The sequence below is a fragment of the Hemibagrus wyckioides genome, linkage group LG19 (assembly GCF_019097595.1).
Source record: "Hemibagrus wyckioides isolate EC202008001 linkage group LG19, SWU_Hwy_1.0, whole genome shotgun sequence".
NCBI lineage: Eukaryota > Metazoa > Chordata > Actinopteri > Siluriformes > Bagridae > Hemibagrus > Hemibagrus wyckioides.
The window spans coordinates 766,805-792,028 of NC_080728.1; the positions used below are offsets into that span (position 1 = coordinate 766,805).

The 25,224-nt window shown below is 38.7% G+C and overlaps 1 protein-coding gene across 16 annotated transcripts in view; it reads left to right on the forward strand.

The window, feature by feature from the left end:
* The window catches only part of cacna1c (calcium channel, voltage-dependent, L type, alpha 1C subunit), a 181,172-nt gene extending 175,630 nt beyond the window's left edge, over window positions 1-5,542 (forward strand). For 13 of the 16 annotated variants that reach the window (XM_058417795.1, XM_058417785.1, XM_058417801.1 and 10 more), the window contains one exon: window positions 1,825-5,542. In XM_058417795.1, the coding sequence (XP_058273778.1) occupies window positions 1,825-2,160 (336 nt within the window). In that variant the 3' untranslated portion in view covers window positions 2,161-5,542. The remainder of the gene's footprint in view (window positions 1-1,824) is intronic. The other 3 variants (XM_058417797.1, XM_058417799.1, XM_058417798.1) reach the window with 2 other exon arrangements.
* Window positions 5,543-25,224: the final 19,682 nt, after the last annotated feature.

A 25,224-nucleotide genomic window follows, 5' to 3' on the forward strand; every position in this document is an offset into this window, starting at 1 on the left:
TCCTTCACACTTGAAACCGATAGCTCAAACCAAAATCTGCCATTCACAAACTTTTTGACCACTTGCATGTTATGTACCAAGACTGAAGGTGGATGGAAATACAGAATTCTAATCACAGTGCAGAAAGTAACTTCATAGAAATACAAAAAGTAGAAAAGCAAAAGAAACTACCAGTAGAAAACAGGAATACTTAAGGACTAGATCATGGCAAATCATGTCAAACACACAGGAACCAATCAGAAGCTAGACAAACAACTGCTAACAAAGGGGCTTAAACAGATAGCTTATTAACTGAGTAGCTAACTACTAAATACAGAACAGGTGAACAACTGATTTGGGAAGTGAAACACACAACCAAAAGTTGTTCAGAGTGCAGGGTTGTCCTCTGGTAGTCTGGCATGGAAATGTCACAGATATCCTTGAAAGAGTCCCCCCTCTGGCTACATGGCTACTGATGCACCAATACTTGACAGGGCCAATACTTGATTAGGGGGCAGCGAGGAATACTGTGATGCCCACGAGGAGGGCACGGAACACGGCAAGGCCCAAGGATGGAGCAGTAATGATGGCAAGGCAAGGAGGGCAGACAGTCATTCTCAGCTGAGCAAGGGGGCAGAGTGATGTCCTCAGCCAATCAAGGGGGCAGAACTATGTCCTCTATGGCACCAGGAAATGGAGCAATATCTTCTGTGAAACTGATTAGTAGATTCAGAAAAGAAGAACAGCTGAACAGGAGAAATGATTTCATTTCTCCTATTCAGCTGTTCTTCTTTTGCACAACTGAAGAAGAGTTCAAAATGTGTAGGGTTGCCCTTTGGTTGGTCTGAGAGGAAAATGCTGGGAAATATCTGTGTAAAGAGTAAAACTTATTTAACACAGGTAGATGTAAAGATCAGGAAACAAAAGATAAAATTCAAATTTATTTATTTATATATCTCATATCCAAATACCTATAATGTGTAGCAAAATAATTGCCTTTGAAATATCAATATTTTTGGAGGGAACTTTATATGAAGGAACACTTATATGTACTTAACTGTACTATTAAATATTGGAAAAACAACACCTGTTCATTTTCCAGCCTTTAGCTGTCCAGTTTGGGTAAGTCTGCACCAATTGTAGCTTCAGATTCCTGTTCTTGTCTAACAAGAGCAGAACGTCTACTGTTGTATCCAATTTGGTTTAAGTTTCAACATATTCTGAGATACTTTTCTGTTCATTGTATTTATACAAAGTGTTAACTTAAGTCAGTTTAGCCCCTCTCCTCTGACCTCTTTCATAAATAATGCATTGCCGGACTGAAGAACTATAAACTCCATGAATCATGTCATAGGGCAAAGTACCAGCAATCACATTTTTACCTGATTCTGATGTTTGATGAGAACATTACCTGAAGCTCATGACCAGTATGTACATGTTATAATTAAGTGCTGCTGCCACTTGATTGACTGTTTGGGTGACTGCACGAAAGGGGTATAGGTGTTACTATTAAAATGTCAGATTTGTTTATTTTTTAACAAATCTATACAAATAGGTCCCTCTTTTATATTTCTTATTCTCAGGAATAAGAGTGTAAGCTTTTGGATTTTGAATAGTCAGTATTATGTGTTTGTATGAAAACGTAATATTTCAAGCCACCTTCCATAAATTGTCATTTAATTGTAAAGTTTAACAAAATAAATGAATAAAAACAGAATTATGTTATTTAAAAATACATTTGAAATTGTTTTATTACAGTCTGAAGCAAATGAATAATTATACCTATTCATCACCAGTTAAAGGTAACAAATAAATGTTCTAAAAGTTCTGTCTCTGTCTACCCAGGTGTTGATATCGGAGCAGTTGGACCACTACTCACAGGACCCCTCATTTGCCAAGCTGGCCAAGCAGGAGCTGGCTGCTATACCTGACATAACCTTGGAGGTTATGGAAAATATGTCAGAAGGCACACTCAATGCCAGTGAGCCTTGCAGCTCAAATGGCAGCCTCCTGCCCTATACGCACTGCAGCAATGGAGTGAGAACCAGCCAGGGACAAAAAAGACCCTGGGAATTAAAGGTTAATGAGACAGGGGTGGAAGGACTGCAGGCTGCTGACCGAGGTCAATTGAACAATAAGCTTCTCATCGATGACGACATGGAGTGTGTAACAAGCTTGTAGGGAGAAATTCAACACAGAATACCTTTGTTTCACCAGACTTTTAAGGGTTCCCCTGCTCTGTCTCAGAATACTAGAGCATCTCTTAAGCCAGAAATGTATCTTTAAACCCATATATATTATAGGAGTACAATGCAATTTGACTTAGCTTAAATGAAAGTTTCTTTCTTTCTTTCTTTCTTTCTTTCTTTCTTTCTTTCTTTCTTTCTTTCTTTCTTTCTTTCTTTCTTTCTGTCTTTCTTTCTGTGTGAATGACTGAGCAAATTTGTCTAATATGTGAATGTGTGAGTGAGAAGGAAAAATGTGTTTATATAAAAGTGCCTCACAGTTCTTAGAACCTTGACTGAGTAATGATGCAAAGACAAAAAAGAAAAAAGACTACAAAAACAGTAACAGCAGAACTCTGCTTGTCATCCATTCTTTTCACTTTCTCATTAAGGAATGATCAACAGCAAAAGGCCAAATCTCAGTGGAAGTTTAAGTTTTGGCTGGTGTGTCTTCAGCTTGTAAATGGGGCCGGATGCAACTTTTGTTTTCTTTCCCTATTCTTGCTTGTTTTTTTTGTTTGTTTGTTTTTTTTTTCAAGTGGACAATACCACTGGACAAAGGGGCAGTAAACTGGCAGACTCTAGCCAGGAACCTCCACCAAGCTCACATACGGTTTAAATAGTAATTACACTTGATTCTTGTTAATCTCTGCCCTCTTTGCAGGTTTGCAGGTTTAGGGGCCAGGATGCAAGTTAGTGGGTGGGGTAAGGGGAATATGAGGTAGGATTTGTTAGCACTTAGCAATCACATGCTTAAAGCTTTATTTAGCATTATTTAGCTATGCTAAGAATGGGAACTATGAGATTTTTTTTTGGCAATAGAGAAATCATTTGATGTGGAAGACCTTTCACCAGAATCACCTTTATGTGATACTATTAATTAGCTGGATAACCAAACGGTTTGCTCAGAACCTCATCAATATGAGCATCTCCGGGAGATTTATATGGAGATTGAAGAGAAACTCATAGTAAGTGAATGGTACAAATTGTGTGTTGTCCTTTTCTTAGGGGTAGTACAGAAGCAGGCCACAAATACCTGTTTATAGTGTTAAGTACAATTTCTATAAAAGTTAAAGTAATATGTGATGTCAGTAGAGTAAAAGCATAAATAGCAACATCTTTTTGCGCATTAGCAGTCTGATATGTAGAATTATGGCACCATTAGCAATTCATTGGTGACTATAAAAATATGCTTGTCCCAGTTTATCACTAGTATTCAGAATACCAAAAAAAAGTCAACTTCAGAACTTACACACTGCACTTACTCTCTAGAGCTTATTTGTGGTTGTTATGTTAGCTGTTTGCCAAGCGAAAATGGAAAACTTGCAGGGAAATTTTCAGGTTAGCCAGAGCCTTCAGATGTTTGCAGAAAGTAATGTTTTTAATCTGTCACAAGATTACATGTTATGAAAATGTACAGAACTATTCCCTTACTATATTCATAAAATCAACATTCTCTATAGCACATTTACAGTAAGAAAGCATTAATAATAATAATCTAAACTCCTCCTATTATAGCTTAATATGGTGAGAGTTGGTGGGGCAAGTCCATTTTCTTTTTTTTCCTGTTATTTTAACAGTTTAGTCAAATGTATTTTCAGCAAGATGGGGTTATTTTCTTATAAAGACAATAAGAATGAGGTTATATTTTTATAAAACAATTAATATCAGTTTTTAACTAAAACTAAATAGTGGTGTAATTACTCTTTAAAGTGTTTTTGTGTGAGCTCTAGGAGGTAGGGCATGAAGCAGAGAGATTTTAAAGAAAGCATTGTATAGCCGTTGCAAGTCTCCTATTTTTTCTTCAGGCTGTCTTCTCTGTTTAATTAATTGTCAGGAGGCAGTTTGTATTTAAATCAACCATATATGTCAATTATCTAACAATTTATAATTTTCATTTTCCATGGGCATTGCATTTTATTATTATTTGTGGGCCCCTCTTCATTTTCATTTGTGGACCATGTTCTTTCAAGCTTACTCTCAAGTATGTGAGATAGTAGAAAGAATTTGTGGTTAAATCCTCCATTTTCTCCTTACAGCTCTTCTCTATATCTCTGTCAATTATGCAGTGGATTGGATTTCACATAACTTTAGAAGGTTCAGGTCTGAAATACATTTTGTCCATGCATGCTATATTCGATAATGGTATTTTAATAATGTTATATTTTCTTGGACTTGTGTTGTATTTTTGTAATGTAATTTATCCTGCTTTTAAGAGAACACAACAGTACCCACTCTGCTATCCCCTGTTTTTACTAAGGTGAATAAGATATGTAGAACCCTGCCTAAGGCCAACACATTAAATGTATTTATTTTATTTATTTTTTCTAGAGATGGTGTGTGCTCTTTGGGGAAGCACTGTGTTGTTGTGTTGCATTAATCATGATCATAGAAGATGTGTGCTAAGAAACGATAGCCCACCTAGACAATAGTATCAAAGGCAAATATGCGAAGATTCAAAGGCTTTTGTTTTTTTGCTGCTCCTTGCTGATTGATAGATAGTCTGAAGATATAAGTATCCAGATGGCACAAACTGCCAAAATTGTTATTTGATATAGTGTGACTTTTAAAGTCACACTGTTATTGCAGTTACTTTTAGAATATTTAAAAAGCCTCTCCCAAATCCAGGGAGAAAACTGCTGAACTAATCATGACAATAATGGTGCACTTTGAGGAGAGACAGGAGACAACTGTATTTATTCAGGGACTCATGGGTAGCCTATCATTTAAGATACTCTCTCCAGCATAGTTTAAACAACAGGGCTAAGTATATCATTAAAGCCACTATTATTATTATTATTATTATTATTATTATTATTATTATTATTATTATTATTATTATTATTAAATCATTGTCATTGGTGGTGGTGTTACTATTATTAATGTCTAAAATAATTTTATTTGGTTTTAGCAGTGTATTCAATCACATTAACAAAGAAAGATCTGGTGATTTATTATGCAAATAAGGTGTTCAGTTGTTCTAGATAATATTGTTATAAGAAGATAATATGATGCCAGAGTGGTTTATATGATTATAAACATTTTGATGATTATGAAATTATAACATACTTAGTACGGCCTTCGTTATTCCATACATATCACACTGGATGAAAAAAAAATGTTTCATATAAGACCTCTGAAATTTAAACTCTATATTAAACATTTAGTTTTTTCCAATATTCTGTGTTCTAAAGATCCACTTTGGCAACACTGTATGTCTGTTTATAGCATTTTTATAGTGTTTTTTTTACAGCTGTTGTGGATGTATGTACTCCTGTCCACTGTAAGGAAATGTTTATGGTAAAATCCTGATAAACATGTAGCCAGTGTTCACCTTCTTCCTTTGTTATCAGTGTTGACCTACTTACATTTGTCAATTTCATGCCATTTTGTAATTTTCATGAAATTATGCATATCCATGTCCTTAAAGATAACAACAAGGCTTGCTCATGATCCTCACATTACTCATCTTTTCACTCCATATCCGTTTATAGGCTTACTCAAAGAGATGCAAATGGTAGAGTGCCCAGACCACAGGATTTCTGGCAACTTCTTCCAGCACAGACTCTACAACACAGACAGCATCAACCCCTCTAAGAACAAAGAGCTTCATTAACAAATGGGACTGACAATAATATACCAGTGGCATGTCACGCCACCATCAGATGAGTCAGCTACTATGAACCATTTCTTGTGCCATGTTGTATAAGGGCAATGGGTAGCCAAGCTTTATTAAAGCAGTCAGTCAGGGTTCAGACATTGGCAGATTCAGGTAGTAGTAAACCTTTGTACATCCATAGATGCTGCACTCCCTAAATGGCCCTGTGGAAAACTGTTGATGTGTATATGAAAGTACACACACCATGACTACAGCCATTCCACTTTTGAAGGCCGCAGTTCGGCCTGGCCCATTGCTGGTTGTTTGAGGCTTGAAGAGAGCATTGTGCAGACATGTATGTGGAGTGTGATAAGTTCTTGTGAAGTGTTACATCTTGCAGCTACTTACAGTTCTGGATGATATGTAGGGGCTGACCTGCTAGGAGCAATTTTCTATAGTCCATTCATGAGATGAGGGACTATACAAGCACCTGACTAGCCTCAGTGGATGGAAATGGCTGGATCCTCCTGATAAATAGAAGAAATCTGCATGATTGAGAGAGGTTTGAAGTGTCTGTTGAGAAAGATAGTTTAGAGATAAACTATCTATAAATTATAGGTTTAGATAGGTTGTCCAGAACTACACAAAATCAGAACTGTTTAGGGACAGTTACACAGGGATGCACCTACAAGAATATACAGCTGTTCAGCCTTGCTGATATTTATTTTCAGCTGATGAGCTGCCATCCATGACAAGTTGTCTGCTAGATATCCTTTGAGATCCTTTCAGGAACGTAAGTGTCTGGGAAGAGGATATTGAGCTGAGTGTTATCAGCATTGCAGTGTTATGAAAACCCATGTGAAGATATGGGCTCACTGAGAGAGATGCATGAGGAACAATTGAAAAGGACAGAGTAAACCAGCTGAGAGTCTTAATGGAGCATATGTGCATCCCATCTCTGTCACCTAAAATGACCTCCCCTCCAAGTATAAAGCCCAACACCAATAAAAATAAATAAAAATGTAAATAAAAATGTACTGATAATTGACTAATGAAAATCAGACATTGCTTTTGAATTTTGGTTCGGCAGAAGCATTAAAAAAAAACCCAACTAATGAAAATGGCCTGGACAAAACTGATGGTACCCTTAACTTTATATTTTGTTGCACAACCTTTTGAGGCAATCACTGCAATCAAGCAATTTCTGTAACTCTCAATGAGACTTCTGCACCTGCCCACAGGTATTTTGGCTGACTCCTTGGGTTTGAAAGGTGCCTTCTCCAGACTGCATATTTCAGCTCTTTCCACAGATGTTCATTATGATTTAGTTCAGGGCTCATAGAAGACAACTTCAGAATAGTCTTGTTTTGTTTTGTACTTAGTCATTGTTGGGTGTTTTAGCTGTGTGTTTTGGGTCATTGTTCTGTTGGAAGACCCTTGACCTGCGACTAAGACCAAGCTTTCTGACACTTGAAATCTTGAGATTTCATTGTATCCTGAACAGATTGAAGACACCCTGTGCCAAATGCAGCAAAGCAGCCCCAGAACATAACGAAGCCTTCTCCATGTTTCACAGTAGGTACAGTCTTCTTTTCTTTGTATGCTTCATTTTTGCATCTGTGAACACAGAACTGATGTGACTTGTCAAAAAGCTCCAGTTTTGTCTCATCTGTCCAAAGGACATTTTCACAGAAGCTTTGTGGCTTGTCAATATGCATTTTGGTAAATTACGTTCTCACTTTTTTATGATTTGCTTTCAACAGTGGAGTCCTCTTTGGTCGTCTTCCATTAAGTCCACTTTGGCTCATGCGATCTGAGGCTGACCTTGGAGTTCAACTCTAATCTCTTAGAAATCTCTGGAAATTGTTCTGGGCTCTTTGGTTACCATTCATATTATCTGTCTCTTCAATTTGTTATCAATTTTCCTCATGCAGCCATGTCCAGGGAGGTTGGCTACAGTCCTCTGGACCTTCTGAATAATATGTGCAACTGTTGTCACAGGAACATCAAGCTGCTTGGAGATGGTCTTATATCCGTTACCTTTAACATGCTTGTCTATACTTCTCTTTCTAATCTCCTGAGACAACTCTCTTCTTATCTTTCTTGGTTTTGGTTGGGGAAGATGCGAACTGTTTTTGTCAGCACCACGTCTTCAACACACTTCCTGATGAAACACGTCACGATGTCCATGTTCGGTGTGGTGCATACCATAATACCAAACAGCAGAGTAACTACTTTTCAGCATTTGAAGACAATTGTGATGCTAATTACAGGACACACTTTAGTTTAAAAGTCCCTATGGTCAAATTATTTTACATTTTGTACCATCATTTTTTCATCACCTCAGTTCAAAGACAATGTCTGATTTTCATTAGGCAATGTTCAGTAATTTTTTATTTATTATTACTTTTGTCAGTTTCAAGTGACAGTTGTGGGTTTTTCTTTCTTTAATGGAAGGGTACCAACAATTACAAATTCCATATGTGTACTTCTGTGAAGCCAGACTGGTTAAGATCATGGATGGTGTTCTGGGTAAGATAGAGAAAGAACATTATACAGAACATTCAACAATTTTAGAAATGACAGAAGTGATAGCCACTTTTTCAGGATATGTATAACCCTTGCTGTCTTGAATGTGGTCAGCACATGACCCATTTCTACAGAGTTATGAAATAGAGGTAGGAGGAAAGGATTGGCCTATTTAGCTAATATTCACAGAAAACAAGGTCTCAAAGTCATCACCTAAGTAAGGGAAAATGATGATAGAAGAGGTATAGGGTTGAGAATTTAGGAAAATGTATATGGTTTGCATGGATGTGATGCAGATGCTTCCAGACTTCCTTTGTAGAATGATGTCAATCACTTCAGATAATAACTGTAACAAAAATAGGTATGAGAATGGAACAGCATCAAATTGTGTCTTGCTCCACTTTCTGTCAGCTGCTCTCATTCTCTTGTGATGTATGCAATAAGACTTCCTAGGTCTGGAAGTTAATGGACAGAGGAGGTCAGTGGATGAAGAGGTAGGGATGGTTCATGTTGACAGATATAATAATAATAATATAATAAACAATAATATGAAGATTAGGGGTAAAGGTAATAATGAAAGCATGTATTTCAAAGGATGGTGATATATTAAGATGAGACGGCACAATAAGTGTAAAGAAACATGACGGAAAGCATTGGCAGCAGAAAATGAAGGTATCAGTCAGTGTAAATGGCTAGGGTGAATGTAAGCTAAAGCAGAAATGAAATCAACTTACAATTTTCAATGTGAAACAAAAAGCAACAATAATGGGAGCAGCAGCAGCCTCCCCCATTTCAGCTTGTCTTCAGGACATTCATGAGGTGCAATAATATACAGGGTAAATCCCACAATAAAAGCATATGTTTACAACCATCAGCCTATAAAATCCTAGCCAGACTATGTTACTGAGTATTAAATGTTTTCCTACTACTTTTCCTATTTAGTTTGAAATTTCAGCATGTATGCTGAAACACAGTTATTAACTGAAACAGAAACAGCTGTGTAGGAGCATTTGCATTGATAATTGACATTGACATTTGCATTGATCTTTTTTAAAGCTTTCAAAAATGCTTTGAAGTGTCAATAATGAATAAATAAACATTGGTTCATTAGGTTACAAACTTATGATACTATCTGCCTAAAACTACGTAGGAAGGAATTATAGTGCATTTTTTAAATATGAATAAATACATGAAAACAGTCAGGAAAAACAGACTAGTATTTCAGGAAGAGGTATGTCTTCACCCGTTGTTTGAAGCCAGTGACGCAGCTGTTCGGATGTCTAAGAGAAGTGCATTCCACCACCTCAGTGCCAGAACAGAAAAGAGTCTTGATGTATAGCTATCTTTTACCCTGAGAGATTGTGGAACCATTGAAGAGGTGCTAGTAGATTGGAGGGAGCATGGTGAAGTGCGAAGAGCTTTGAGGTAAAAGAATGCTTGTCCATTTTTAGTTTTGTAGACAAGCATCAGTGTTTTGAATCTGATGCGTGCAGCAACCAGAAGCCAGTGGAGGAACACAGCAGTGGGATGGTGTGGGAGAATTTAGGCAGGTTGAAAACAAGTATTGCAGCTGCATTTTGGATCATTTGCTAATGCCCAGTTATGTTCAGAGGTAGACCTACCAGCAGAGAGCTGCAGTAGTCCAGTCTTAAATATGACATGAGACAGAACAAACGCCTGAGCAGCCTGTCTGGATAAAAATCACTGAATACTTCTGATGTTGTAAAAAAGAAACCAAGATATGTGTGTCACATTAGCAATATGTGAAGATGATTGTTCATGGATACCCCAAAGTTGTGAGCAGTGGCTGAAGGGGAGATCAGAGAGTTGTGTTGGGATATCACAAGATCCTGAACTGGGGATGAATTACGTGGGATTCAGATAATTTTGGCTGGGATTGAGTTTCAGCTCATGAGCCGGTCTAAAGTGATACCAGTCTGCAGTTGCTGATGTCTGAGAGATCAGAGTAGGTTTCAGAGTAGAGACCCTTGATCTCTTGAAGGTAGTAAGGTAGTTGGTACATGACCAGATGCTATGGATCAATTGATGATTGTGGTGCTGAAGGGCAGGAGATCTTACAATATACAATACATATATACTTATGTACGTACGTACATACGATAGATAGATAGATAGATAGATAGATAGATAGATAGATAGATAGATAGATAGATAGATAGATAGATAGATAGATAGATACTTTATTCATCCCAAAAGGAAATTCACAATTCTACATTCTAGATTCTACATGTCTTGCAAATCTACCACCTTCCCATTGGATCCAATCCCTTATTATTATCTCTCCTGCTGCTATGGTTGAAAAATGTGACAATGAGGGAGTAGGGAAATACTGACTGTGTTAAGTGTAGTCAGAGCAGAAGTGGAGGTTTGGCAGATTTTCTCAATCTTCTGACTGTAAAAGGAGGTGAAGTCTTCAGAAGTCAGGGAGGATGAAGCAGGTGGAGCCAGGAAGCTTATTTCCCTGTGACATTGGAAGACATCCAGCAGTACCATCAACTGGTGGGAACCAGTGGGACCCAGGTACACTTATCTACTGTCCAGAGAAAAAAGCCAAACCTCCAATGTTGAGAAAGGTCTAAGTAACTCAACTATGCACAAAAAATAGGAACTGGGGTGCAGAAAAACAGCAGCAGGTGCTTTGGACTGATCAGTCAACATTTCAATTATTTGGCTGAAGCAAGAGGCAGGTTGTTAGGGCTGGAGAGCAGTACAATAATGAGTGTCTGCAGGCAATAGTGACACAGTGGAGATTCCGTCCCAGTTTTTGGCTGCATTTCTGCAAATAGTGTTAAAGCTTTGGTCAGGATTAATGGCATCATCAATACAGGCAGATACTTGTCCATCATGCAGAACCATCAGAGAGGCATCTGATTGGCCCAGGACAACAAATATCTGTGGTTAGTCCTACAAGATGTTTGGAACAACCTATCAGCCGAGTTCCTTCCAAAACTGTGTGCAAGTACCTAGAAGAAATGATGATGCCATTGTTGGGCACTTGATCAAGGCACCTACATTAAACTATAAAGCAGAACTTTTGTCAGTTAGCTGTTCTGGAGCACTCAGGTGTGTGTACAAGTCAATAAATCACCTCAGAGAAACAATTATACCTGCTTATTAATCTGGGACCAGATCAAGACCATCTCCAAATTATTTGAAATTCATCCTTCTACACTGATAATAATAATAATACATTTTATTTATAGGCACCTTTCTCAACACTCAAGGACACTGAACAATAAGTTACAAAACAAAGCACATAGAAACAATACAACAAAAAACAACAATCACAAAAAACTTAATACAGAAGAGACTGAGACTGTGTGAGAGGGCAAGTAAGATTTAGGAAGAGTAAGCAAGCTTAAACAGGTGAGACTTGACTCTAGACATAAAGACAGACAGAGAGTCAGTGTTACAAATGTCTGGAGGTAAAGAGTTACAGAGGAGCAGAGCAACAGAAAGCCCTCTGCCCCATGGTGGTGAGATGAGCAGAAGAAACAGAAAGATGAAGAGAAGAGGCAGATCTAAGAGAGTGAGAGGGAACATGAATATGGAGAAGATCAGACAAGAAGGAGCAAGATTGTGAATAGCTTTAAAAGTGAGAAGAAGATACAAGATGGCACCGAGTATGGCTGCCGTGTTGCGAGCTCCTACTAAACTTTGTAGTTTTTCGTGTTTTTCGTGTGTTTTATTGATTATTGTTGTTTTTCATGCTGGATGTTTACACTCTTATTGTCTATGATAGACACACACTTTTAGAAATTGGCTCCTGCATCACACATTGAAAACCGGACTTTGAGTTCCTTAATGCCGGCACGTTGTTTGCAAACACGGCAGCAGAGCCCTTTGTCTGGGTCACATGACCGCGATGACGGAAACACAGCTGGAAAATAGGGAAGAGAGCTGGCATCCTTGTTAGACTGAGACGCCGTGCTTTTCGACCTCCGCTCCCCACCATTCTGCTGGCTAACGTTCAGTCACTGGACAATATACTCTGCGAACTACGGGCGCGTATCGAGAAACAAGGGACTGCTGCATTATCTGCCTCACAGAAACGTGGTTATCTGTGGGGATTCCAGATTCAGCCATTGAACTCTCGAGATTCTCCGTGCACCGCTTGGACAGAACGAAAGAGCTCACAGGGAAAAGCAAAGGAGGAGGTGTTTGTTTCTTTATTAACAACTCATGGTACGATGAGAGGAACATACACTCTGTTAGATCCCTTTGCTCACCTGATCTGGAATACCTCACTTTGCTGTGCCGGCCATACTGGCTACCGAGGGAATTTACAGCGGTCATAATCACAGCTGTTTACATCCCCCCTCAGGCCAACACAGAACAGGCACTTAAGGAACTGTATGAGAGCATAGGCCAGCAGGAAATCGCACACCCAGAGGCACCATTCATTGTAACAGGGGACTTTAATAATGCCAACTTCAGGAAAATAGCTCCAAAATATTTTCAACACATCACCATAAACACGCGTGGAGATGGTGTTTTGGATCACTGTTATTCTCCCTTCCAGGATGCCTACAAATCCCTCCCCCACCCAGTGTTTGGCAAATCAGACCACTCATCCGTTCTGCTCCTACCAGCTTATAGGCAGAAACTTAAACGGGAGGCACCCACCCTCCGGACGTTTCAAAGTTGGTCGGATCAATCGGATTCTATACTGCAAGACTGTTTTGAACACGTTGACTGGGAGATGTTCCGGGCTGCTTCTGATGATGACATCACGTGTTTCATCAGGAAGTGTGTTGAAGACGTGGTGCTGACAGAAACAGTTCGCATCTTCCCCAACCAAAAACCGTGGATTAATAGCAATGTTCGAGCAGCCTTATCAGCGCGAACATCTGCTTTTAAATTTGGAAACATGCAAGAACAAAAACAAGCCAACTATGACCTCCGGAAAATCATTAAAGTCGCCAAACGACAATACAAAAACAAAGTAGAAGGACAATTTAACATCAATAATGCAAGAAGCATGTGGCAAGGCATTAACAATATCACGGACTTTAAACAAAACAAAATCACCACTGTGAATATTACCGCCTCTCTTCAGAACGAGCTCAACGAGTTCTACGCTCGTTTTGAAGCTCATAACATCGCTCACACAGAGAGAGCTCCCGCAGCCGACATAGAATAGGTTAGTATACTCTCCGTCTCTGTAGCGGATGTAACACGATCTTTCAGCCGGGTGAACATCCGAAAGGCTGCGGGTCCGGATGGCATTCCAGACCATGTCCTTAAAGCATGTGCACACCAGCTAGCGGGAGTTTTCTTTCTCTCTCTGCCTGTGGTTCCCTCATGCTTTAAAACATCAACCATCGTGCCAATACCAAAGACAGCTAAAACCACATGCTTAAATGACTGGCGTCCTGTTGCGTTAACACCCATTTTCAGCAAGTGTTTTGAGAAGCTGATCAAAAACTACATCTGCTCTGTATTGCCTGCCTCATTCGACCCTCTGCGGTTTGCATATAGGAGCAACCACTCCACTGACGATGCCATTACTTTCACCCTACACGTTGCTCTCTCCCACCTGGACAGTAAGAACACCTATGTGAGAATGCTATTTGTGGACTACAACTCAGCATTCAACACCATAGTGCCTGCTAAGATTGTTGTGAAACTCCAGACTCTGGGCTTAAACAGATCTCTGTGCAGCTGGATCCTGGACTTCCTGTCAGGCAGAGTTAACGATATTCGGCTTTTGAGTAAAATCTCAGGATGCACCTAAAATGCACTATAACCTTTACAGGTGAAATTAATTTGACCTTCTCTAAACTTTTGAATGCACATTTCCAATTGTTTCAGTACTTTTTGCAAAACTTGCTGTTCTCTAACAAGGTGCTTAACAGCAAAATTCACAACTGAATTGAAGTGGCCACTGAGTGTCATCAGCAGGTTGCGACAGAGATACAGAGAGACTGGAAGAGTCACAGAAAGGCATTGAAGTGGACATCCTTTTGCCACATCCCACATTGATGACCGCTTCATTGTGAACAGTGCCCTGCGGAACCGGATGATGAATGCCACTCAACTCCAGGCACATTTAAGGGAGGTGAGAGGAAACCAAGTGTCACATCAGACCATTCGAAACCGTTTACATCAGCGTGGTCTGCTTGCTAGACGAACTGCAAGGGTACCTGACCACACCACCAGGTACAGGCGTCGGGCCAGGGAGCATTTATGATGGAGGAGGGACCAGTAAGCCTCAGTGCTGTTCTCTGATGAAAGACGATTCACGTTAAGCAGAAATGATAGCCACCAACGCCAATACTACCTGAATAACATCATTAATACAGTCATTGTGCCCTTGCATGAACAACACAGGCCTAATTTCATCTTCATGGACGACAATGCTCCAGCTCATCGAGGTCGCATCATTAGGGAATGGCTGCTGGAGGCTGGGGTACCTCAAATGGAGTGACCTGCACTTTCTCCAGACCCGGATCCCATAGAAAACCTCTGGGATCAGCCGAGTCGCCGTGTAGAGGCTCGTAATCCTGCACCCCAGAACCTCAATGACCTGAGGGCCGCCCTTCAAGAAGAGTGGAATGCCATGCCTCAGCAGACAATAAGTCGACTCGTGAACAGCATGAGACGTCGTGGTCAAGCTGTAATTGATGGTCAAGGGCACATGACAGATTATTGAGACATTGAGATTTTTTGTTGTGGTATACCCACCACTGTTGTTGGATTTTGTTTCAATAAATTGTTTGAGATGAGGAAATCACCACTGCAGCTTCTACTTAAATGCCCTACTTTCATGATATAATATCACTGTAGTGTGAACTTTTTACATTTTCCATAAATTTCACCCAAAAGCCAAATATCCTTAACTTTTTGTGAGTAGTGTATATATTTTAACTCACAATGGCTGACAGAGGAGAAGAAATCGATTTGGTCACAGACATCCTTACAAATGCATTTTCAAGGCGGACTGTAAAAAAAATGGACTATTCCTTGTGAGGTGTGAAATACTGTAGCCTAATTTCTTTTTTACTTTGCTATTTAACGGTTGATTAGTATCTATTACCGTGACGTCATAATGATGGTATAGAGGTGGATTAATTCAGGAAGGACACCAGTGAAGGCCTAGGTGTGAAATGTACGGCCCGCCACTGGGTTCCACAAAACCTTATTAGTTTTTATTAACATTTAAATTTTTGTTTAATCCATGCCAAACTCTTGCGTTTTGAAAACAAAACTGAATGATGAAAAATTAACATGAATTATGTGTGTTCAATCAAATAAGTATAGGTACTTTCCTCTAACTTAAAATGGTTAAGTTGTTTGAACATGTTTTCATCTTTTAAAAACTCTTCAAATAATTTTCACTAAACCAACATAAGAACATTTCATTCAAACAACTCATTTAGATTATGGAAAGTGGTTCCGTCCAATTAGTTCAAGTTACATTAACACAAAAATGCTTTGCTTTGTTATTATTTATAAAGACTTGTCAGACACCAGCTCTTTTTAAAGCACTGTTTATTGCACTTAAATGACAGATTCTAGATAAACTAAATATAATGTTTACTGCTAAAATTGAATACATTCTGCACCATTAAGGGAGCTTGCAACAAGCTTAAAGTTTATTTTTTTCAAGAACAACTTTGGAGAATTACAGTTAAACAATATTGTAACATTACAAAACTGTAATGTTTACTGAAACAAAAAATAGATGCACTCTGCACCATGTAAGCTCACTGAAATAAGTGTGCACTTTTGGATAATTACAACTAAACATTACTGTCATAAACAGTTTTTTAATGTTGTTAAAGAAAATTAGATGCACTTTGCACAACAAGCGTGCAGATTTAAGAACTGTGAATAGTTACAATTTAACATAACTGTAACATTACAAAACTGTAATGTTTACTGACAAATTAGATGCACCTTTCAGGTATAGCCTGCAATATTAACAACTCTGGATAATACAGTAGCAATACTGTAACAAGATTATAAAACTTTATAAAACAACTGAAAGAAACTGAATGTTAAAGCATGAAACCAATGTTTCTAAATGTTCAAGAATTGCTATTTTCTGAATCATGGCATTTAAAAGTAACAAATTACAACAAACTACTCAAACACATCTGAGAGCAGCTTTCCTTCAGCGTTTGTACTTTATTAGATAACCTGTTGTCATCTAGCTCCAGAAATAACTTCTGCAGTGCTTCAAAAGTGTACCTGAGTTCAGAAGGGTAGCTCAAGTTCAGTGCATATATCAGTCCTATCAGCAGAGCTGTGGCATACGCTACATTGTTGATCTTTAAGAACTCTCAGACCCTCCAATACCACTCCAACTTCTACTGGGCAATTTTGAACCTTTTATAACAAACAATCCCAACACAGTCTTCTGGATCGAGTCCTGAGTACTGGGTGCATCTGTATCCTACAGGAGAGAATTACAATGATACAGGTACTCAAAATCCATGTGTATTAAAGGAATATTTCACCCAAAAATAAAAAATCATTATTTAGTCACCCTTGTGCCATTTAAAACCTATATATAACTCTTCTGTAGAACACCAAAATATTAAGAAATGACACAGGGGTGACTAAATGATTTTTATTTTTAGGTGAAATATACCCTTAATACACATGAATTTTGAGTAGAACACAAAAATATTAAGAAATGTCTCAGTGGTTATGTGTCCATACAGTACAATGGACACAAAAGTCAACTGAGTTTAATGTTGTACGGTTCAAAAAAGTTGGAGAAAGAAAATCAAACAGGTTTGGAATGACATGAGAGTGGGTAAAAGCTGAAATAACTTTTAGGGGATCGTTCACCCAAAAATGAAATTTCTTTCATTACTTACTCACCCTCAATTTCTTTCATTACTTACTCACCCTCAATTTCTTTCATTACTTACTCACCTGTATCTCTATAATGGAAGCCACCCACTGACTTCCATTATAGAGATACAAAACCATCAAGACATCTCTCAAAATTTCTTTTGTGTTTCACAGGCGAGTCTTATACAGGTTTTGAATGACATAAGGGTAAATAAATTTTAATAACAACATTTGGGTAAACTATCCCTTTTACTTTACCACAGCATTTCACATCATTGATCAGCAAAATGCAGAAGGTACATTTTCTTAACATAAACTCCTTAGTAAGACTGCTAGGATCTTCATTAAGATAGACACAGAGATTTAGTACTCTCGCTTCACATCAGCGTTGTCTGTCGAAATATGCGAATATGAAATATTAATGAATAACAGCCTTTACATTTTTTCCAAATCACAGACACACATTTACTTTGATTTCTAGAATACAACAGCATTTTTATTTAAAAATATTTCTAATGTAAGTGGACATCAGAAAACAAAGAACAAAGACACCTGACACCTTTTCTAACTCATAGATGTGCCACTTTGCAGAAATTCAGCTTTAGCACAAGGTTTTGATGAGTGCTGTTGTTCATACCCGTGTTGTGGGAAGCAGTAGGGTTTTAATTCATTGTCCTCCTCCTCACTTTGCATCTTCATGAGTTTTGAAGAGTATACACTCAAATTCTGCACAAACCTACAATAGACAAAGAATAACTGTTATCATGAAATTCCTTAAGTTTAAAAGAAAAAAACAAATTATTAAATGGACTAAAAGACCGAATAAACATGAAAAACTAATAAATAAAACACACTCCTTCAGTCACATCAATTCACTAGTTAATCATAAAACCATCATACATAATACTCAACTGCTAAAACACATCAATATCACCCAAAAAACAGCGCAACATGTGACTTAACAAAAAGCCAAATATAGCGCACCTCGTTTGAACACATGAATAATCCAGTGAGATTTAAAAAAACATACAAATACTTGACTACTTTATAAAATGCTAAAATCACCCCAAAACAGAGCATCAAGTTCAATACCAACCAAACACGATGAAAAGGATAAATGAAGCGCACCTCCTTCAACCGTATGAAATTATTCACACAATACTTGACTGCAATATAAAAGTGCCACAACAGAGCAAAAAGTTTAAAACGAAATGAACAAAAATCTTTAAGATTTCACCTGATGCTTCTCTTTAACGCCACCTCCATCGCGCCATCTTCCAGAGATCCATTACAAAACGTCACATCTGTTTTTTTGAATTACAAACTTAAGTACATTGTTAGTTTAACAAATGACAATCAAGTGTAGCGGAAATTGGAATGATTTGTTTTAGGGTAACACAATACACTTATGTTTGATGGAAAATGTATGTGTTATTTTAACACAACATATTTGGGTAACAGTGCCACAAACAGTGCCACAAAACCCATTTTTGAAGTATACGTCATATGCAACTTTCTGCTTATAATGCCCATAGAGTATGTAACTGAGAAAAGAATGAAAACTGTAGCATTTGTCCCACTCTTACAGATGTTACAAAAACTCTTGGACAACAAAGATACTTTGGATATCCCAAGGCCATGCCACAGCAAGAACACAGCAAGAATCCACATGAATATAGGAGCTATAGAGATGCCTCAGGCTTTAGAGAAATTGTTATCCTTAATTGTGGTGAATTCAGAATAGCTTTGGGTCTGTATATAGATGATTTTGAAGTGGCTAACCCTCTAGGAACATCTAAAAGGAAACATAAGATTTGTGCAGTATATTGGGTTATTGCAAACTTACAAGGAAAGTACAGATCAACACTAAGCAATATTCAACTTGCTCTCCTGTGCAACACTAAAACAGTTAAAGAGTGTGGTTATGAAAATGTACTGTACCCACTTCTTTGTGATTTAGCCTCTCTTGAACAGCATGGGGTCTGCATTGAGCGGCTTGGTAAAAGAGACTGTGCTCTTTATGGAGGCAGATAACCTTGGTGCCCAGTACACAGTGGAAATTTTCTGCAGATTTGCATGGCATCCTGGTCTGATGCACAACACCTACAGGTATGTGATAGTTCATTTAAACTCAGAGAGAAAGGTGCACACAACATGCAAACTTTGCAAGATCCAAATGTTGGTAGGAAGACAGGGGTGAGAGGACAATGCCCACTCACAGCAAACTTGGAGCATTTCAGTGTCATTGGACAATGTTATCCCCCTGACATTTTGTATGATGTTTTTGAGGAAATACACCCAGTGGAGTTGTCACTGTGCATCAAAGACCTGGTGGCAAAAAAATACATCACTTTAGAGGTGTTAAATAGAGCTATAAAATCATTTTCTTACAAATTCTCGGATAAGCCTCTGATTATTTCAAAGAGCTTCTTCTCCAAGGGCACACTTGGGGAAAATGGCAGAGGTGGACAAAATACACAACTTCCTAACTTGAGTGAAAGTACAGATACTACTGGTCAAACATTACTCCATTACAAGTAAAAGTTATGAAGACAGATTTTTAAAAGTACAGAAGTTCTTATTTTCAAAAGTAAATGTCAACACATTGTTTTATTATTTTTGCATTGTTATATGCAATACTTTCTCTACCTTTTGTAGCAACCTAGTGAATATACTAACCAGTTTGTAGTATCTGTGGAATTAAGAGCTTTTAGAATGTTACAAAATCTATAGAAAATAAACAAATTGACAAAAAAAGACGGGTGTAATCATTTTCATTTTTTATTTAACACTCCTACCACCCCCAACAAAGAAGTACACATCTGTTTATATCCATTCATGCACATTTGAATCAAGTGGTCTGTAAATGCAGACTGTTCAGAAAAAAAAAAATCTTAAAAAAATCTTAAAGAGAAAAACAGAAAGACATATTTGCCATCAAACAAAAAATTTCAAACCATTATTTATGACAATGATTCTAGATCACTAGTAGAGAGAAATCATACTATGGTCAAATAAATCAAACGTGTTCCTTGTTCATCTTAAGTAGAAGCTGGTTCTTAAAGTTATGCGAATTAATTGCTCCCCTTCTTGGGCTGAAGATCAATCCAGCTGCACTAAAAAGCCTCTCACAGGCCGCTGAGGCAGTGTTCAGCTTAAGTGACAGGTTGGATAAGGCTGGATAAGATGTCAGCACAGTCATACCTTCAGCTGTGCATGTTAGGTATGCATCCAGTTGTTTGGATGGCTCCTGTGTGAGCACATGCTTAATATTACAAAAGAAATCCTCTTCATTGGAAGTGTATGAGGAGAAAGTTACCATACATACTTCATGGTACAGACAAGATCCATTTCAAGCTTTTACCAGAAATTAAAAGTATACATACCTCAATATGTGTATTTGTCTTTTAAATGTAGTGCAGTTAAAGTAACAAGTTTCCAGAAAATATAATACTCAAGTACAGTACAGATACTCAAAAAGTATATTTACAGTATAATTTCGTATTTAGCTCCTAAACTTTGGAATAGTCTTCCTGACAGTGTTCGGGGCTCAGACACAGTCTCCCAGTTTAAATGTAGACTAAAGACTTATCTCTTTATCCTGGCAAACATCTAACACATCCCATAACCTTGTGCTCCAGTACATCTGATTAAATGCACATTATCATCTAGTGCTGCTAATATTATGAACAGCAGCTACGCTAATGCTGTTCCATTGTTTCCCTTCTTCTACCCATCCCGAGGCATACAGAGACTGTGCCGGCTCCAGTGGCATCCGGAGATGGACCAGCTCCAGCCGGGTTCTGCTTTGTGAGGATTGGGATATTCAAGCAGCACCATGGACAACAACCTCCTTATTGATTTACATAACACTATACACATGCTGTATCTGCATCACACAGTTGTCACCCAAATGAGGATGGGTTCCCTTTTGAGTCCGGTTCCTCTCAAGGTTTCTTCCTCATACCATCTAAGGGAGTTTTTCCTTGCCACAGTCGCCTCAGTCACCTCAGGCTTGCTCACTTGGGATAACATCTAGGACTGTCTGTCTGTCTGTCTGTTTATATGTTTGTTGCTTTCTTATGTGGTTTCTCATGTAAAGCTGCTTTGAGACAATGCTCTTTGTTAAAAGCGCTATATAAATAAATTCTAAATTCTAAATTCTAAATTCTGAGGTCCAAGTTTGGAATTCTGGTTTCTGAGTTCTGTTATCAGAATTCAATATTCTGAATTTTGAGCACTGGATTTTATGTTCCCTGTTCAGAGTTCTTAATTTTTAGGTCTAAGCTTGGAATTCTGCATTCTCAGTTCCGTGTTCAGAATTCTAAATTCTGAGTTCAGAATTCCAAGTTCTACATCCTTATGCCCTAGATCATAAGGCCTCACAGTGCACAGAGTAAACTTATAAACACCATTGTCACTAGAGGACCAGAAGATAGATTTTAAACAAGAAAACTAGTGAAATAAGGCCTCAGAGTGAAATGAACAAAAAGTTACAGACAAACTATGGGCTTTACAAAGTGGAGAAACTCTATGATCTAATGCAAAAGCGAGGAGAGGAAATGTGACTCTTTTTGGAGATAACCGGAAGCTTGCAAAGGCAAGAACAGAAAACTTGCAAGGTAAAGAATATGTGCGCAATGAGCATGTATGCTTTGAAATGCGATTGGACAAAGGCTAGATGTCAAGTCAGGCTGGAAAAAAAATTATCTAACAATGCTTGAAAAGAGGAACATGCACATATATTGGACTTTGGTGCAAGTTGGATGATTACTCCACTTGTACCCCTAGCACTAGCTGGTTTGTTTGCTGTCTTGCTTGACTGCCAATAAACCAAACTTATCTGAATCCAGTCTTTGTGACTTTGGTTGTTTATTCTTTTAAGATTTGATTGGGAATTTTATTGTTGTATTTTGTAGTCAGATTTAGTGAGATAGCCTGGGTCAATGCAGGGTGAAGAAGAAATTTTCCTTCAGGGACTGTTGGGAAAATACAAACACCTGCATCCGGTATTCAACACTCTCATCCATAGGGTCATTGTACTTAAGAATCGAAGAAACCATAAGATTTGGAGGAGGTTCCTGTGGTCTTTCCTCATGATGACATTGTAAAACATCTGTTTGATATGTGACTGCAAACATCAAGATTAACAGGAATAATAGACAATTCCTTAACGGCCAGTAGAGAGTGCCAAAACACTTAAACAGAATGAATGCGTGTGACAAATATATACTGTATACAGTTTATACACTCCAATTTCCAAAGTTGGGAAATGGAGGCTTCTTCTTCTTTTTATTCTTCTTCAGTGCTGTGCAAAAGCTTTAGGCAGGTGTGAAAAAATGCTGTAAAGTGTTAATAGTATATTTTTCATCAAATAACAAAAAGGAAAGTAAATGAACATATGTGAAATCCAATTCAAATCCATATTTGGTGTGACCACCCTTTGCCTGCAAAACAACATACATTCTTCTAGGTAAACATGCACACAGTATTTGAAAGGTTGTTCCAAACATCTTGGAGAACTAATCACAGATCTTCTGTGTATGTAGGCTGCCTCAAAGACTTCTGTCACTTTATGTAATTCCAGACAGACATTGATTATATTGAGATCAGGACTCTGTGGCGGCCAAACCATCATGTAATGGCGCCGCCTACACTTATCCCTTCAAACCAGCAAAGGGAGCCCTCATCAGAATGTTGATACTTCTGGTTCACGCATTTCTCTTCCAGTTTACTGTATATTTTAACCTCGCTCATGACATTACACTACATAAAGTATTGTCTATTTGTGTACCAGACAGTTTGTGTACCAAGCCATTCATTGTTTCTATTATTTGCCACTGTGATTTTGACCCTATTTTTTTCTAGTTTCACATGTTTTTTGGATTTGTTTGCCATGTGGATTGTCTTTTCTGTTTTTTGTGCCTGTTTTTTCAGACACTGTGTTTGCCTTCTGTTTGGGATTGTTCTTCTGTGCAAATAGATTCCATGTCTACTGTGTCATACAAAACAGTGGTACAGTATCACAGCTTCAGTCCATCATCATGCACCAGGGTGTTTGATGGCTGTGCAGACCAAGCTTGGGTGTTCCTATATCAGTGTGAAATTTTCTTCATTTTCTGCATTTAAACGTAAGCAACATTACAGGGAAAAATTTTTATACTTATAGACCCTGTAGAGTATGTTTTTGAGGCTTGAGGCCAGGGGAAACAGAACTTTTCACTATACTTGAGTTTTTACTGCATCTTCTGTGTCAAAATGACCTGTTTGACAGAGTAGTCGAATGTCACAGTTCTCAAAGGTTAAGGAGAGGTGGAAATCAATACAGGTCAGTTCAGGATGGTCACCATTTTAAAGCAAATGATTTCTTCTTAGAGTAGTTGAGCGTAACTGTGTGCTTATATGTTAAGAAAAAGTTATATGCAGTTCTACTGGATTTTAAGTAATGTACCATCAATGTTTCAGTCAACATTGTCTTCAATTTATCTTGCCATTTTATGCAAGACTGAAGACGTGAAGACATGCATTTGAGAAAGTCTTGCAGCCTTTTTTGCATGATCTCAAAACTTTTTAACAGCGAGGTGTATATGGGAACATTCCTTAAAGGAACAGTACAATGCGTTGTGGCTGATAATCTTGCTGCATATTCTATGGCTGAAAACTTTTGATGTGACTGTCTCCAAGACCATCACCACACGCCCAAACCAGAAGCCGTGGATGACCGCAAAAGTGCATGCTCTACTGAAGACAATAGACTCCACCTTCAGAGCATTGGACAAGATGGCCTTAAAAACAGCAAGGGCCAAACTGTCCTGAGCCATCAGAGAGGTTAAGTGCACACATGCCCAGAGAATCCACAGCCACTTTCAGCAAAGACTCCTAGAACATGTGGCAGGGCATACAGGCGATCACAAACTACAAGACCACATCACCTGCCTGTGAGAGTGACACCTCCCTCCCAGATGCACTGAATGACTTCTACACTCGATTCGAGGTAAAGAACAACATAGCGGCGAGGAAGACCATCACTCCTCCTAATGACCAGGTGCTCTGTATATCCATGGCTAAAGTAAAGAAGAACTCTATGCATAGTTAACCCACGGAAGTCTGCAGGACCAGACAACATTCCTGGCAAAGTGCTCAGGGTATGTGCAGAACAGCTAGTAGATGTCTTCACTGACATATTCAACATTTCCCTGAGCAGTGCTGTTGTTCCTATGTGCCTCAAAACAATGACCATCATCTTCATGCTGAAGAAGTCTATGGTTTCATGCCTCAATGACTATCATCCCGTAGCACTCACACCCATCGTGATGAAATGTTTCGAGAGGCTCGTCATTAGGCACATCAAGACCCAGCTACCACCATCACTGGACCCCTTGCAGTTTGAGTTATATCCTACCCGGACGATGCCATCACCACAAACCTCCATCTGGCCCTCACCCACCTGGACAATAAGGACTCATACATATGAATGCTGCTCATTGACTTCAGGTCAGCATTCAATACAATCATCTCTGGCTGGGAGTGACTGGGAGATCTCAGTCAGTCCGGATCGGGAACAGGATCTCCAACACCACCACACTGGGAACTGGTGCCCCTCAAGGCTGTGTGCTCAGCCCTCTGCTGTTCACTCTGCTGACTCACGACTGTGTAGAAATACACAGCTCAAACCACATCATTAAGTTCACTGATGACATGACTGTGGTGGGTCTCAAATGGTTTCGAACGGTCTGATGTGACACTTGGGTGCCTCTCACCTCCCTTAAATGTGCCTTGAGTGGCATTCATCATCCGGTTCCGCAGGGCACTGTTCACAATGAAGCGGTCATCAACGTGGGATGTGGCCAAAGGACGTCCACTTCTATGCCTTTCTGTGACTCTTCCAGTGTCTCTGTGATGACACTCTGACACTCTAAGCTCAGTGGCCACTTCCCTCTGAGAACATCCTGTTTGAAGCCTCACAATGGTGAGGTTCTGTTGATCAGTTGTTAGGTGTGGTCTTGGTCTCATGATGTCAAAATGTGAACAGCATGATGAAGAGGACTGTTTAAATACCAATTC